Source organism: Macrobrachium nipponense, chromosome 4, assembly GCF_015104395.2.
Source record: "Macrobrachium nipponense isolate FS-2020 chromosome 4, ASM1510439v2, whole genome shotgun sequence".
NCBI lineage: Eukaryota > Metazoa > Arthropoda > Malacostraca > Decapoda > Palaemonidae > Macrobrachium > Macrobrachium nipponense.
In genome coordinates, this window is record NC_061100.1 from 41,730,014 (window position 1) to 41,745,955 (window position 15,942).

The following is a 15,942-nucleotide window of genomic DNA, read 5'->3' on the forward strand; positions in this document are numbered from 1 at the left end:
TTTGCAGCCATCAACACAAGACACATAGGGCATTATGCAGTGCTATATATTCTCAATGATTAATAAGGAATTCTCTAGTCTACCCTAAGTCACAGGTGCATCTTAAAGAAAACAGATGCTTACTTTATTATAACCCCATGACAGTCAAGTGAGAACTGAAAAGGTTTCCCACTCAGGACCTTGAGCAGGTACCTTTAAGATACAACATCTCCTACATAGTTACCCAAGGTGGGAGGCGACCCAAACCAATTGCGCAGACCTTGTCTTTCTTGGCCTTGAGTCACCCAATATAATGGACCTACTATCATGATCTCTTAAATACTTTACCCCTTGTATCACGCATTGACTACGAGCAGGTAAGATAAGGTAACCAAAATTAAAACATACAGTTTAACCTACAACCAGGTATAAACAGAAAATTGTTGGGAAAAATTAATAATTGTTAAGGTTATGTTAAACCTTGTTATCCTTTTGATTACGAAGCCTCCAATTATTTGCCGACATTGAAAAATATCATGTATAATAGTATATTATTGCATATTGCAAATTACAGAGGTATTGGGGGGGAGAAAAGAAAAACAGAGAGAGAGAGAGAGAGAGAGAGAGAGAGAGAGAGAGAGAGAGAGAGAGAGAGAGAGAGAGAGAGAGAGAGAGAGATTTTGAAATATTTAGGAAAAACGATGACTCACAGGCCCTAAAATGGATAGTAGATACCTGAATTCACTATCAATAAATACTGGTAGATGATAACCAAGTATATACTTACTTCTTTTATTTATGACCAAAATATAAAATGGTCAGCAACTTTGGGTGTCAAAAGTTCTAACTTCCTGATTCCCATTCCACAGAAGTCAATGCTAGTTTACATGTCATAATTTTCATTTTGAGATATTGTAGCACATGTATTACTGCTTCTTAATTTCCTTTCCAAGTTATTTTAAATAAATGAGTTCTAACATTTTGATTACCTTTCTAAGGTATTCTTTTATGAAGTATTAACACTATAAAATGCTCTCTCAGAGCAATTCACCATTTATAGAGTTACTTGGATCCAGAGTAATGTTAAATATAGGAAACCCCTTATGCTTCCCTACATAAGCTTGAACTTGTCTAGGAAAACATACGTATAGACATTAAAGAGATTTTTGGCGGTGCACGACTATAATATGATATTGTTAAACTACAATAAAGTTTTGTACATACTTACCTGGCAGATATATACTTAGCTATAGTCTCTGACGTTCCCGACAGAATTTCAAATCTCGCGGCACACGCGACAGGTAGGTCAGGTGGTCTACCTTACCTGCCGCTGGGTGGCGGGTGTACGAACCAATCCCCCTCTCCTGTCAGATTTTCTCTTCCACCTGTCTCCTGAGGGGAGGCTGGGTGGGCCATTAGACGTATATATCTGCCAGGTAAGTATGTACAAAACTTTATTGTAGTTTAACAATATCATTTTTGTACATGAACTTTCCTGTCAGATATTACTTAGCTGATTGGCACCCTTGGTGGAGGGTAAGAGACAGCTAAACTAATAAGGAGAGAAAGGAAACAACTGGTGTTGTAGGATATAAATAACCTTGGTTCTTACCTGTTCAGGCAGAAGACTTCATTGATACTGTCTCTGAGTCTGCATTGCCTGGAGAGCTACAGCTAGGATGTGACCTGTTGCTGAAAGACTCTCGGATCTACCACTGGGATATCTGATCCCTTTGTGTGGTAGAATCCAAGTCGGATCCTGTTAAAGGGAACTCATCCGCTAGCTTAACAAGTCCTAACCACTACTACTGCAAAGAGCCACACTCATCAGACCACCTAACCAAACTACTAAAGGTTAGTATTACGACATAAGAGATGCCTCCATGCATCCTCTTTAAGAACCAACAACAACAAACACAAGACATAAGGGAAAAAATATATACAACTAAAAAGGATGAGTTCCAGCTCCCTGCCCCAGCACCAAATCCGCCGATACGTACAGGCCCAAGGCGAAGCATTTTTCATAAGTGATTCTCACATCACGTAAGTAGTGGTTCGCGAAACCGATTGACATCTCCAGAAAGTTGTCTCCATCAGGTTCCGCACGGACATATTCTTGTTGAAAGCAAGAGAAGTCGCTATGGCTTCTTACCATTCGTGGGCTTATTTCACTTTAAGAAGCCTTAAAATTGGTTCTTCCTTACAAGAACCGTGTGCTTCTTTAATGAGACTTCTTAAGAAGAAGGACAATGCGTTCTTCGATAATGGTCGAGTAGGGTCCTTTACGGAGCACCAAAGGACCTCTTGATTAGCCTTCAGTTGCTCTTTTCTTCTAAGGTAGTATTTTACCATTCTCACTGGACAAAGAGTTCTCTCGGGTTCTTCTCCTACCAGCGAAGATAACCCACGAATCTCGAAGTTCCTGGGCCATGGATTTGATGGGTTTTCGTTCTTCGCAAGAAACCCAGGGAGGAAAGAGCAAACCATAGAGTCCTCCTTAAATCCCACATTTCCTTCAATCGCTTGAAGCTCGCTCACCCTCTTGGCGGAAGCTAGAGCCATCAAGAACAGAGTCTTCTTAGTCAGGTCTTTGAACGAGGCTGAACTAGGGGGTTCAAATCTAGAAGACCCAAGGAATTGAAGAACCACGTCTAAATTCCAGTTTGGAGTCTTAGGAAACTGTTTCTTCACTGTATCAAAAGACCTAATAAGGTCATGCAGGTCCTTATCCTCCGATAAATTGAGGCCTCTGTGTCTAAAGACAGTCGCCAACATACTTCAATATCCTTTAATCGTTGAAACGACTAGACTGCATTCTTGTCTCAGGAATAGAAAGAAATCCGCAATCTGGGTCACAGAGGTACTGGAAGAGGAAACGTTATTTCTCTTGCACCATCTTTGAAGACATCCCACTTCGACTGGTACACTGTAAGGTGGAAGACCTCCTAGCTCTAGCGATTGCCTTAGCAGCTGTTGACGAAAAGCCTTTTGCTCTGACCAGTCTCTGGACAGTCTGAAGCCAGTCAGACTGAGAGCGGGGAGGTTTTTGTGGTACTTGTCGAAGTGGGGCTGTCTGAGTAGATCACTCCTTAGAGGAAGCGATCTTGGAAGGTCCACCAACCATTCCAGCACCTCTGTGAACCATTCTTAGGCTGGCCCAAAAGGGAGCGATCAATGTCCATCCTCGTGGGGAATCCTGACTTCTGCGAACTTTTTTAAAGTTAACCCCAGAATCTTGAAGGGGGGAAACACGTAAACGTCGAGTCCTTTCCAATCGAGAAGAAGAGCGTCTATCCCTATTGCCCCTGGATCCGAGATGGGCGAGCAATAAAGATCCAGTCTCTTGTTCTTTGAAGTGGCAAATAGGTCTAAGTGCGGCCTGCCCCACAACTTCCAAAGGCTCTGGCATACATCTTGGTGCAGAGTCCACTCTGTGGGAAGGACCTGATCTTTCCTGATGAGGAGATCTGCTCGTACATTCCTCTCTCCCTGTACGAATACTGGGTGGAGAAGTTTGATCCTCCTTTCTTCGGCCCAACAGAAGAAGGTCTCTTGCTGTTTCGTACAGGGAGAAGGAATGCGTCCCCCCGTTTCCTGATGTATGCCAGAGCCGTGGTGTTGTCCGAGTTTATCTGCACAATTGCTCCTCTTACGTTGGACTCGAACTCTTTCAGAGCCAACCACACTGCCATTAGCTCTTTCCTGTTGATGTGCCAGGATACCTGGTCCCCCATCCAGGTCCCTGACACCTCCTTGGTTCCCAGAGTCGCACCCCAACCTGTTTCCGATGCATCGGAGAACAACACCAGGCTGGGGTTCTGGGATTGTAGAGACAGTCCCTGCGAGAACTTGTTGGGATCTGCCCACCATGTTAGTTCCTCCTTGACTTGGTGCGAAATGGACAGGGGGAACGTCAAATCCTGAGACCGACGACTCCAATTCCGATGAAGAAAGAATTGGAGCGGTCTCAGGTGCAACCTTCCTAGGGAAACAAATTGCTCCAGTGAGGAGAGCGTCCCCAGTAGACTCATCCACTCCCTCACTGTGCATACTTCTTTCCCTAAGAAGGTTGTTACTTTCTCGAGTCCCCGGGCTATCCTTTCCTGAGACGGAAAAGCCTGAAAACTCCAAGAGTTCATCTGGATCCCCAGATAAACACACTCTTGATCGGGAATTAAATTTGACTTCTGTAGATTGACCAGGAGTCCCAATGAATTCATCAATTCCAGGGTTGTCTTTAAGTCCTTCAGACAACGATCTTTGGAATTGGCCCTTATAAGCCAATCGTCCAGGTACAGGGATATCCTCACCCCTTCGAGATGAAGCCATTGCACTACATTTCTCAAGATGGCCGTAAAGACTTGGGGGGCTGTCGAGAGGCCAAAGCACAGGGCCCTGAATTGGAAAATTCTTCCCCCCATCATGAATCTGAGATACTTCCTCGAGGAAGGATGGATTGGTACGTGGAAGTAAGCGTCCTGTAAGTCCAAGGACACCATCCAGTCCCCTGGACGGAGTGCTGCTAGCACCGAAGCAGTGGTCTCCATCGTGAACTTCTTTTCTACGAAGAAGTTCAGGGCGCTTACGTCCAACACCGGTCTCCATCCCCCTGAGGATTTTGGAACTAGGAACAGGCGGTTGTAAAAGCCTGCTGAATGATGATCTGCCACTAGTTCGATCGCCTCCTTTTCCAGCATCTGATCTACTGCTAGTTGGAGGGCCTGATTCATGATGGGGTCCCTGTATCTGGCCGTCAACTCCCTCGGGGTAGTCGTAAAGGGAGGCCTCGCAGTGAACGGGATGAGGTACCCCTTCTTCACGATTGAAAGGGTCCAAGAATCTGCGCCTTTCTGGGCCCAGACTTCTGCAAACTGTAAAAGCCTGGCGCCTACCGTTGTCTGAAGGACTCGAGTCTTACTTGGGAGGTTTGATTGACTTCGCAAAAGTCCTCCCTCTTCTATTCGGTTTGCGACCTCTGAACGAGGTGGATCTTGAGGTAGAAGCCCCTCGAAAGGGTTCCTGAGAGGTCGACTTCACTTTCTTCGTCTTAGTCGGGAAGGCAGGACAAGGCTTCCTTGCAGACTGGGCTAGAAGGTCCTGCGTAGCCTTGGCAGAGAGAGCCTTCAAAATATCCTGAATGAGATGTTTAGGAAACAGCTACGCGGAGAGAGGAGAAAACAGTAAAGACGATCTCTGTGCGTGGGAGACAGACTTTGTCAAAAAGGAGCAAAAGACTGATCTTTTCTTCAAAACGCCCGCCCCAAACAGTGAAGCGATTTCGCTGGCTCCATCCCTCACAGATTTATCCATACAGGATAACACACAATTCAAGTCCTCCGGAGAAAAAGACTCTGGTCCTTGTGTCTTCTTGGCTAGGACTCCGAGAGACCAATCGAGAAAGTTGAACACCTCCAACACTCTGAAAATGCCCTTCAGAATGTAGTCCATCTCATTCATGGCCCACGTTGTTTTGGCCGAGTTCAGCGCTGACCTTCTAGTGGCGTCTACCAGGGCCGAAAAGTCTGCATCGGCTGAGGACGGGAGACCCAGCCCCAAGGGTTCTCCTGCCTCATACCAAAATCCGGTCCGTCCGGAAAGCTTCGACGGAGGGAAGGCGAACATAGTTTTCCCCGCTTCCTCTTTGGTGCGCATCCAGGATCCGAAACTCTTGAGCGCTTTCTTCATTGAGAGGGTCATTTTCATCCTCACACACGAAGACCCTTTCGTTGCCTTCGCCGTGGAGAACAACGAGTGCGGAGAAGGAGGAGCAGTAGGGCTCAGGGACTCCCCGAACTCCTGAAGAAGAAGCTCTGTGAGCTTCTTGTAAGAAGAAACTGCTGCCGACGTACCCGTTTCTTCGTCAGACCCTTCCTGGCCTTCTTGAAGAGGAGAGCGAGGAGGATCCTTAGAGGAGTTCCTTGCGGGGGTATAGTGCGAGGTTGGAGACAATCGTCTTGAAGGAGGAGTTGAATCCACAGGAGAGCGGCGTACAGGAGAGCGACGAGTCGAAACCGAAGGGCGCCTTTCCAAAAATTCTTGTCTAAACCCGCACTCCTTCCTCGAGGAAGACGAAATCTTAACTGCAGAAGAGGTAGGACTCCCGTCCCTTGAAAGACCACGTCTATCAACAGGGAGCTTACGAGAGGGAGAGAGCCTACCAGAATCCTGGCGCCTATCGTGAGGAGAGCGGCTGCTAGGCGCCGAGCACCTATCAGGAACAGGGCGCTTGAGGGGATCCTGGCGCCTACCAAGCGGAGAAACACTGCTATGCACCGAGCGCCTGTCAGGAGCAGGGCGCTTGAGAGGCTCTTGGTGCCTACGAAGCGGAGAGCGGCTGCTATGCTCCGAGCGCCTAACCAGAGAAGGGCGTTCGAGAGGCTCTTGGTCCTTACCTAGAGGAGAACGGCTGTAAGGCTCCGAGCGCCTAACAGAAGCATGGCGTGGAGACGTTCTTGACTCTTAGCAAGAGGGGAACGGTCAGGAGTAGGGAGCCTCGAGATCGATGAGCGCCCACTAGGAGAACGAAGCAGTCGAGGTTCAAGGCGCCTCTCCACAGGAGAACAGCTACCAAGAGAAGGACGCCTACCAGGCTCAGGGCTCCTACTAGACTCTTTGACGTCTTACAGGCGAGGAGCGACATCCATGAGAATAGCGCCTACTAGTCACGGGGTCCGAAGTACGATGATAGCAGTCGGAAGGAGAAGCGCGCCTACTCTCAGAAGGGCATTCTCTAGGCTCTCGGAGAAGACGAGGAGAGGAACGACGAGACGGAGACGACGAAATGAGCCTTCTTTGACCTGAGCGCCTCTCTTCTCTTGAACGTACTCTAGAGGAAGGCGGAAGAGACGGGGCGGAGCGTCTACCGGAGGCAGGAATCCGATCTGGAGAAAAACCTTCGTAATCCAAAGAGCGCCTGTCCGACGATTGGCGCCTCGACGCCTCTGAGAGAGAGCCAGGGGAGTGGTGCCACTCTCGTGAATTCCTACGTTCCGCCGAAGCTTCCCCAAAAGAAGGAGATCGCAGACTATGAGGAGAGCGTTCCTTCGACAAAAAGCGCCTAGATCTCTTGATAGGGAGAGACATATCCTTCCTTCTACGGGATCTCGATGCTAAGGAGTCCGCCAGGGCCGAAATCTGAGCCTGGAGACCCGCCAGCACTCGAGTCGGTGAATCAACAGGATCTTCCTCCGAAGCAAACTCAGAGCGGGGAGCGGGAGAAGAAGGGCGATCACAGGATCTCCTGGGTTTCTTCGCTTGCAAGGAAGCTTCTTCAGAAAAGTCTTCTAGGCTGGACGCTAAAGTACTGAAGGGAGCCTCCGAAGCCCTCTTCAACGGGCGTGACGCCTCCTTAGAGTTCCAACCGCGTTTCGGAGAAGGCGAAGAAGATGAAGAGAAACACTGGCGAAGGATCTCCTTCTTCTTACGTTCCAAGGCAGCCTGGGAGCGAACTTCAGGATCTGCCGAGGGGACGCCTGACTGGTGGGGGCTCTCCCTAGCCCTCCTGCGGCTTTCGACTTTCCTCCTCCACTGGAACTGGGAGTCTGGAAGAGGTCTAGGCCTGGAGGCACTAAGGAGCCGGTCAGACACACCCTCCACATCACTGGGGACACTGCACTTATCACCATCACTGACACTCTTACCTTGATCAAGTCGAAGAGTCTTGTCTTCCTTAGAATGCAAGGAAGCCTTTGAGGCCGCCGCCTCCGAAAACGAATCTACGGCTTTGGCGTGGGGAGCAGGGGCTGAGACCTGGGAGGAAGGTTCTAAAACTACATTAATATTAGTTTCGTTTTCACTCACTCTCGACCTGCTCGAACTCCTAGAGGAAGCCTTACGCACCTTATCTCTTTCAAGCTTTCTAATATAAGAAGAAAGAGCCTTGTATTCATCCTCGTTCAAAACCTCGCATTCTTGACAAGGGTTACTAAAAGTACACTCATTCCCCCTACATTTCACACAGATAGTGTGAGGGTCAACCGAAGCCTTCGGCAACCTCACCTTACATCCATCAGTCAAACATACTCTAAACAAAACCGGAGTTTTGGGAACAGAATCTAAATCAGACATTCTACAAGAAAAATCCAGCGCAAAGTCAAAAACGGTCCACAAACAGCGTATGCCAAGCCAAACAGAGCGAATACGTCACCAAAAAAGGTCCAAATCAATCTCCAGGCAAGCGAGAATAGAAAAATCTATCGAAAGGAAACGACAACAGTTGTTATCGTTCCGGCCGACAGAGAAAATCTGACAGGAGAGGGGGATTGGTTCGTACACCCGCCACCCAGCGGCGGGTAAGGTAGACCACCTGACCTACCGAGATTTGAAATTCTGTCGGGAACGTCGGAGACTATAGCTAAGTATATATCTGACAGGAAAGTTCATGTACAAAAACTTGAGATTCATTGATTGAGTACATGTTAGAAGGAAATTACAAATAAGGGTGCTACTGAGAAATGTGGTTCCAAAAGCTGAAAAAAAAATTGATCTCAATGACTGAGATGGTTAAGGTATATAAGTGATGGGAAAAAAGCAGTCAGTGAGGATGAAGATATGAAATTACAGTACTAGCAAGACAGAGAACAATGAGAAGGTCCAAAAATTTAACGTTGGATATCGATGCACTCAGGAAATATTAAAATTCTGGAAGAAAAAGCACAAAAGAGGGAATGAATATTGAGTTTTTACACTTCAAGTGTGATTGGTCCAACCCTATTTTGCATATGTAGCACCAGCCATGGTTAGAAACCAGCTGTACAAAAGTATCTTGAAAATATTCAACAGCAGGCTATATTATAGGGTCTTTGTTAATTAACGGACCTTCTTACTTATCAGAAAGCCAGACCTCTTTCCATCCATTGAGTTGAGGTGCCACTATGCAAATAAACAAGACTTACTTGATTGATCCTAGATCACGTTTGGTTCCATATCTCTGCTCCTCCTCTGTCATTTCATTGACAAAATCAGCATCGGTCTCCCAGTCATCATCATCGTTGCCATTATCTGTAGCTGAAATCTGATGTCCTGCTTGTGCTTTCCACATGGTTTTATATAATGACCAAACCTGTAATAAGAAAGGACATAAAACAACACTGAAATATACGTATAAAATACAATACAATAATGACAGTGTTTTGATTTTATCTATAAACATCATTTACTTTTTCTTAGATTTTACAGAATATGCTGTCCACTATCACATCTTACTATCAAGATCCTTCATGGCTTGACTTCTTAATCATAACTTGTTTCATAACCAGCAACCATAGTTCATGAACTGGCTCAGCAAAATTTTTTAGAATTCAATGCTCGTATGTGGAAAACACAATGAACGGTGCACAATGAAATGCATTACTCAATACTACACAAATAATAATTACCAAATAGGGTATTAAATAATCTGATCATATAAGTAACTGAATAAGTGAGGAAGGAAATTTGCATGAATGTATCCTAATACTGTACCCACAAGAGGAAGTGTGATACAACCAGTCTCTGTACAAAATACTTTGCATGAAGTATTCACTTTCTCATGTGAACTTACCATTTTCGTGAGTATTAGTTTTACATTAGCAAATTATAATTTTGTAAGTTTCAACTCCTGAGCATTCTGAAGTCTCAAGGAAATTCTTGAATTTTCAAACTGGTGAGAGTTAGTTATACAATATTACCTCAAGGGAGTTAGAGCTGATTAGTCCATATTCTTTAACTATTTGTAGAAAAAAACGAAATACTAACCCCTAATCAAACACTAGCCACACCCTCCCAATCACTGTAATTTATCATTTCAAGAATCCTTTGACAACTATTGTTCTTATCCAGACATTTCCACATTTTATTCCATTTCCTAAACATGTAGGGTAAAAAACCGCATGGTACAGGGGTGGACCATGTACAATCAATGTGTACAACCTCAAGAAAAGTACATTATAACGCGTCCTGACACTGGACTGTAGAGGTCTTTAGCTCCGTTTCTCACCAACAAGTCGTGTCTGATGCCCATCTCCGATGTCAGGACGCGTTATAATGTACTTTTTTTGGGGTTGTACACATTGATCGTACATGGTCCACCCCTGTACCATGCGGTTTTTTACCCTAATAAGCAGGCTTAGTCCAATGTTAATGTATGTCTGTCTCAATCCTACTCTAGCCTGTAGGTCACAACTATAGTGTTTGCTTCAGTGCTTAAGTAACATAAAAGCATTGCAAAGTAACTGCTTTAACAGTAGTCATGCGGAACACAATAGATGGGGAAAAAGAAGCACTTACATTTGGAGAGGGGCTAAATTTGTACAGTAATGTATCTGAATGTATCTGGGACAAACATTGACAATTTCTTTAATCAGGCTTAATACTATGCAAGTTTGTTAGAAGTTTTATTTTGGCCACAACAAAATATTTAAATAGGTTGCCCAGTGCAGCTGTGTTGTTTTCAGGTCTAAATGTTTAAGCAGGGAACAATTTCACTCTTGCTTTCTGCGAACATCTCGTGAATTAAGGCATCCTGCTTTATATGCCATGGGCTATCTAGGCTAGTTACCTATCGTTTTGACTTTTCTCCCTCTTTACAAGCTGATTTCCCGGGGGGGGGTGGGGGGGGGGGGGGGGGGGGGAGAGCTCAGGTTTGTACACTGTTGACCCTACCCAAAGGATAAGGTTTTCAGCTCAAGATTTAGAGGAATCGCACAAGCAATTTTAACAACACCCAACCTTACCTAGCCAGGTCCTTTACTTTCATACACCCTTTTTGCTGTTTGTGGCAATCACAATGCTAAAAAATCAAATATGGTTACACTTCAAAACCATGATAATCTTGCTATGAAGCCTAAAAAAAAAAAAAAAAAAAAAAAAAAAAAAAAAAAAAAAAAAAAAAAAAAAAAAAAAAAATACACCTCCCAGCATACCTTTATCTAGAGCTAAGATGACACCCACTTGCTTCTCCAGGTAGAGCCTCATTAACCTAACCTTTGGGCTAACTGGTTAGTCTGAAAGTATATTAATGGGCAGGTTTGTATTCCAGTGCATTGGAATTATGAAGACCTCCCTCCTCTAAACAGGTCAAGTCTATTCAAGGTTGAATGAAGGTGTCCTACCGTAAATAAGGTAGTCTGTGCCTATTTAGGTAGGTAGTAGGTAGCTAGCTACTAGGTAGTACTAGCTAGCTATCACCTGTACTCAAGGCCTTACATCAGATGGCCTAGGATAACTTATTATTCGGCACAAAATCCCCCTATCTGACTAGTAGTCCTATTCCTAACGAACACAAAAGGAAATAAAAACTTCTCAGGGCTAATTTAGCCCTACATAGGTAGGTAGTAATACCCTACTACCTACCTAGGTATGCGGCAGACTCAGTAAGAAAATGCAACTTAAAAATGGAATTCCTTCTATTTAAACACAGCCTAATGACTCTACCAATAGGATAAGGCCACGTATATACCTGACCTAGTTAATCCTGGCTCATATACCTGTCCTAATTAATCCTGGGCCGAAATCGGGACCTTCTGACGAAGTGGGACCTGTCACAGCGATGCTTCCTTCCAAGCCGATTTGACATTCGAGTAGCGTACAGCCTATAGGGTGGCTCTCCTCTAGGAACCACGCATTGAGAAAAAGATTTGAGAGACACAAATTCACACTCCACTGATCTATCATCACAAAACAATCAAGCAAAACTTCCCTCCTCCTTCACTACTCACAGATTTTAGTGTGATTGTCAGTTTTGGCCCGGTGCAAGTCACAGCAGTCGTGTTATCTACCTACTTCCTCCCAACTCTGTTATCGGCCGAGCAGCGTTACCAACGCCCATTCTTGAATTTCCGGATGACTCACAGTCGCGTACTCTAAGTGGAGCATAAAATAAGCCAGAGTAGCGATGGATCCGGCTATATAGGTTTAAGTTACTTCTTTTTGAGACAGCTTTGGATATTGTATTTAAAATCGCCATGGAACTACTCATTTACCGGCAGAGTTATTGAAACTTTTATGCCGTATATTCTAAGTCTTCACACTTCACTGCGATTTATAATCCCAGTCACTTTTTTATTGCTATAATTTCAAACAGTTATATTCATACGCAAGGTAAATGAATCATCTAATCAATAGGACACGAATTAAATGTGAAAACTGCTAGAGATTTTAATAAGAATTACACACGTCTCCCAGGATTACTAAAGCATCATCTTCAAGCAATCTATAGCAAGAGTTGGCTACGCCTAAACCACTCCACTTCTCGGACTTTATTCATTTAATTTTACTATTATCTAAATCATATTCCCCCCAGATTATGCTGTTTTTATGTTGAATTACCATATAATCATTGTAAATGGGTAACAATTTAAATACTCTTAGTGTGAGCAGAAAATCTGGCAATACAGAAAACACTTGTGTGGAAACATCCATACAGCTAAACCAAAGGATAGCAATGCTATTCGTTTGGGAAAAGAGAAATTACACAGTTGCAATGTTCCTAATAAATTCAGGAAACCAGTCAATGCATTAATGCTCTGAATATTACATAGATAAGGTCATAAACCGGTATGAAGTGGAAAAGAAAGAAAGTGGAGTTCACTTATTACAGTTATAATTCCACACCACACTCACATCCGGTTTGTGAAAGTTGGTAGATTTGAATACCTCAAGACTCCTTGCTCGTTCTAAGCAGTGGCAATACAATATAACTTGAATTAATGACGCAATAACTCTCTAGGAAATAATAGGATAATTTTCCCTGATGCTGAATGCGAATGAAACAAAGACGATGAAAGTCGTAGGTGAATTATAAAGGTGAGAAATGTGAAGATTCGTAGGAGCGATAAAAGGGTTCGTTTGGGAGTAACAGTACGTGGTTCTCAACTGAGGTCCACATGGACCCTGGGGGTCCATGTAATATTACTGGGGGTCCCCCACACATATACACAAACACACAAAAAAGACGAATTGGGGGTCTGCAGTGATATTTTAGTGGTCCATAAGGTAATTCTACTTCAGAACAATTCGCATTAGTAATGAGAATGGAATGTATACCGTAATACACCATATTAAAATATTAGAAGTAGAAATATTCATGGAGAACCTGTCTTAGAATTCTTATGGCAGTCAAGTAGAAGTAAAAAAAAAAAAACTACGTTTTACAGTTTCGTAAATTTAAAACTAATTTCTTTTCTTTTAGATTTCCTTGTGACCTGGCTACTCTCCATCGGTCAGTGCAGTGGCAAGAATGAACGGCGGTGAAAATCAACCCATCTTTTTTCAGATAGCAGGCAGCGACTTTAGATGTTTGTTTTCATGATGAATATCTACTTTCTGTGTGTTTGTGTGTGTGTGTGCGCACGCGCGCGGGCGCTAGCGCTTGTGTGCGTGTTTGTGTGACAAAGGTCAAAAAGAGGGCTGAAACATAGCCATGTTTGAAGGGACTGACCAAGAAGTTGCATTTACTGTAGGCATAATTGTCCTCATGCAACCTCCCTTGGGATTCATAAGCCTACGAGTGAAGAGAATGCTTTTCTTTGCCTAGAACGTAGTTTTCATGTGTTTCATAAAGTTCATAGTTAGATTCAAACTATTTTCCCTTCAGGTTTTTCATCCTAGCTCTAATTGTAAATAACTAATATAAAAGAATGGTGAATTTAAGCTTTTGTATTGATGCAAAATGACCTTGCACTGTATGGTGCATATTGGGAAAATTTGCATGAAAATATGTACGCTCGGTTTAGTGACCAACTAATGACCTTCATTAAATTACAAGGCGATGAAATACTGCACACGAAAGAGAGGAAGCATAATATATCGAAAACAAAATGGGATAAATCACAGCTCTACGTTATAGCTTTTCCATCATCTTATCTGATCAGTAGTGTTTCTCACTTATTATCAAAAGTCCGTAATAGGATCGACATTGTGAAAAAGGGTGATCTTCGATTATCATTGACATCGATGGAGAAAAAAAAAAAAAAAAAAAACTCGCTGAGCAGTATCAACTATAGAGCTCGATCTCATTGAATAGACATTTTTCTTAATTAATCACTTATCTAAAAATGGGTTTTTACGAATCAATTACTATTGTATATAAATGCTCTATAGAATTTGATTGTAAAATCATTTTCTTTGCATAAAATTAGTTTTCCTTCAAAAATAAAGCATAAATCTTTAATATTTCTTTAACTTTTGTTCTTGTTGGGGGGGGGGGGGGGGGGGGGGGGGGTATGGAAGAGCCTAAAAAGGTCTGAAAAAGGTGTTTCGCGTTGAGTTAAAGATACAGGAATTTTTGGATAGGATATTTATGATTTACTTACTAGACTGGGAATGTAATAGATAAATAATGTGCTTGTTAGAAAATGCTGGAAAACCATTTCGAATAAGATATAGTGTATTTAATTTTCGTTGGTGAAAGAAGGCTCTATTTGACAAGATTTTGGTACGTTTTAATTTCCGTTAAGTTAGGAATATGATGTTTACAACTTATGCGTGAGGAGAAAATCTTGTATGCATCCCGAGTAAGCTTGAGGTATTAGCACACCTTGTTTGTGATGGTACGGTCATATGGAAAAGATGGAGGGTGATGGTTTTGTGAAAAAGGTATTCACTTTAAAAGCGTAAGGAGGAAAAAGGAGAGAATGACATGAAAATAGACAGGTAGATGAGTTGAGTTGAATATAGAATTTAGGCTAAAGGCCAAGCACTGGGACCTATAAGGTCATTCAACGCTGAAATGGAAATGGACAGTAAAAGGTTTGAAAGGTGTAACAGGTGGTTCAGCTCAAAGTCGTTGCACTATGAATCAAGTCTTAGGAGAAGTTGGAAAGTAAGACGAAGAGAATATGAAATGAGGTACAGTCAAAGGAGCGAAAATGCAGCTAAAGGCCGAAGGCACGCTGCAAACTTAAGTAATGCCTACAGTGCAATGCATGAGGTCCTCTGACGGCACTACCCCGCTACGGGAAAGGAGGGACCCAATACCAGCTCGCAGAATGCACGTGCAAGTTAAAGGTCAATGATACAGTGCGTGTGGGGGTTCGATGCACTCTTGATGGGCCTTCTTCGTATGTATATGATGAAGGGGCTATAGTGTTATGGGGGTTTTCTGCATACGGGTTCATCTGTGATGCAGCAGTTTAAGTGTGAATGGGGAAAATGGTTAATGATCCATATAGTGACAAAACTTGCTCATTTACCATGATTCTAGATCATAAGTTCCTTAAAAATTCATATCAGTTACCATTCACATGACCAGAATAACTGCCCTACTCTTCCTGTCTCGTACTTCAGGGACGCCGCGGCAGCACCAGCACCTTCGTGAACACCACAGTTTCCTTACCTGCAACCTTTCTGGGACGAAGTGTAAGTCCTCAAAGACAGTCTGCTTCCCGAGATTTTGATGCTCAGGAATTTTTTAACCTTGGCAAATCTTAAAAAAAAAAAAAAAAAAAAAATGGATTTTGTGACTTCTTGACGTGAACAGTAATTTTAGGTTAAAAAGCTTCCAAAGTTGCAAGGGGGAGATACAACTAATTTAACAAGAAGAAAAATATATTATACAGGATGTACGTATTTTTCGGAAAAAAAAAAAAAACTGGAATGGCAAAAGACATGCAACTGGTCGTTGGTAATTTTCAGGTCACATTGGCTATATGCTAACCAGCTTCCTAACCAAGCCGTCATTTACATTAGAAAATTACAGGCCCTTAAAGCCAACTAATTAAAAAAGATTCAAAGGCAACAGAAACGAAATAAAGTCAATAATTTTAAAGATATTTTGATTGTCCCAAATTCTTCTAAAAACTAAGACGAGGAAGATTTATTGAGTAATTATTTAGTACGCTAGCATCTCGGTCCGTGGACCACAGTAATGATGTGTGTGTGTGTTTTTTTTTTTTTTTTTTTTTTTTTTGCAAACAAGTGACAATTGAGTAATGAATACAAGCTGGTGCCGGCTATCCGACTGGGATCATAAAGGATACGATTGCA

General features: G+C 43.1%; 1 protein-coding gene across 5 annotated transcripts in view; it reads right to left on the reverse strand.

Annotated features, from left to right (window-relative positions):
- The window catches only part of LOC135210888 (src substrate cortactin-like), a 354,847-nt gene extending 343,065 nt beyond the window's left edge, over positions 1-11,782 (reverse strand). For 3 of the 5 annotated variants that reach the window (XM_064243824.1, XM_064243823.1, XM_064243820.1), the window contains exons 1-2: positions 11,676-11,782; positions 8,874-9,040 (exon numbers count right to left, since the gene is read on the reverse strand). In XM_064243824.1, coding sequence (XP_064099894.1) covers positions 8,874-9,019 — 146 coding nt within the window. In that variant the 5' untranslated portion in view covers positions 9,020-9,040; positions 11,676-11,782. The other 2 variants (XM_064243821.1, XM_064243822.1) reach the window with 2 other exon arrangements.
- Between the last annotated feature and the right edge of the window lie 4,160 nt (positions 11,783-15,942).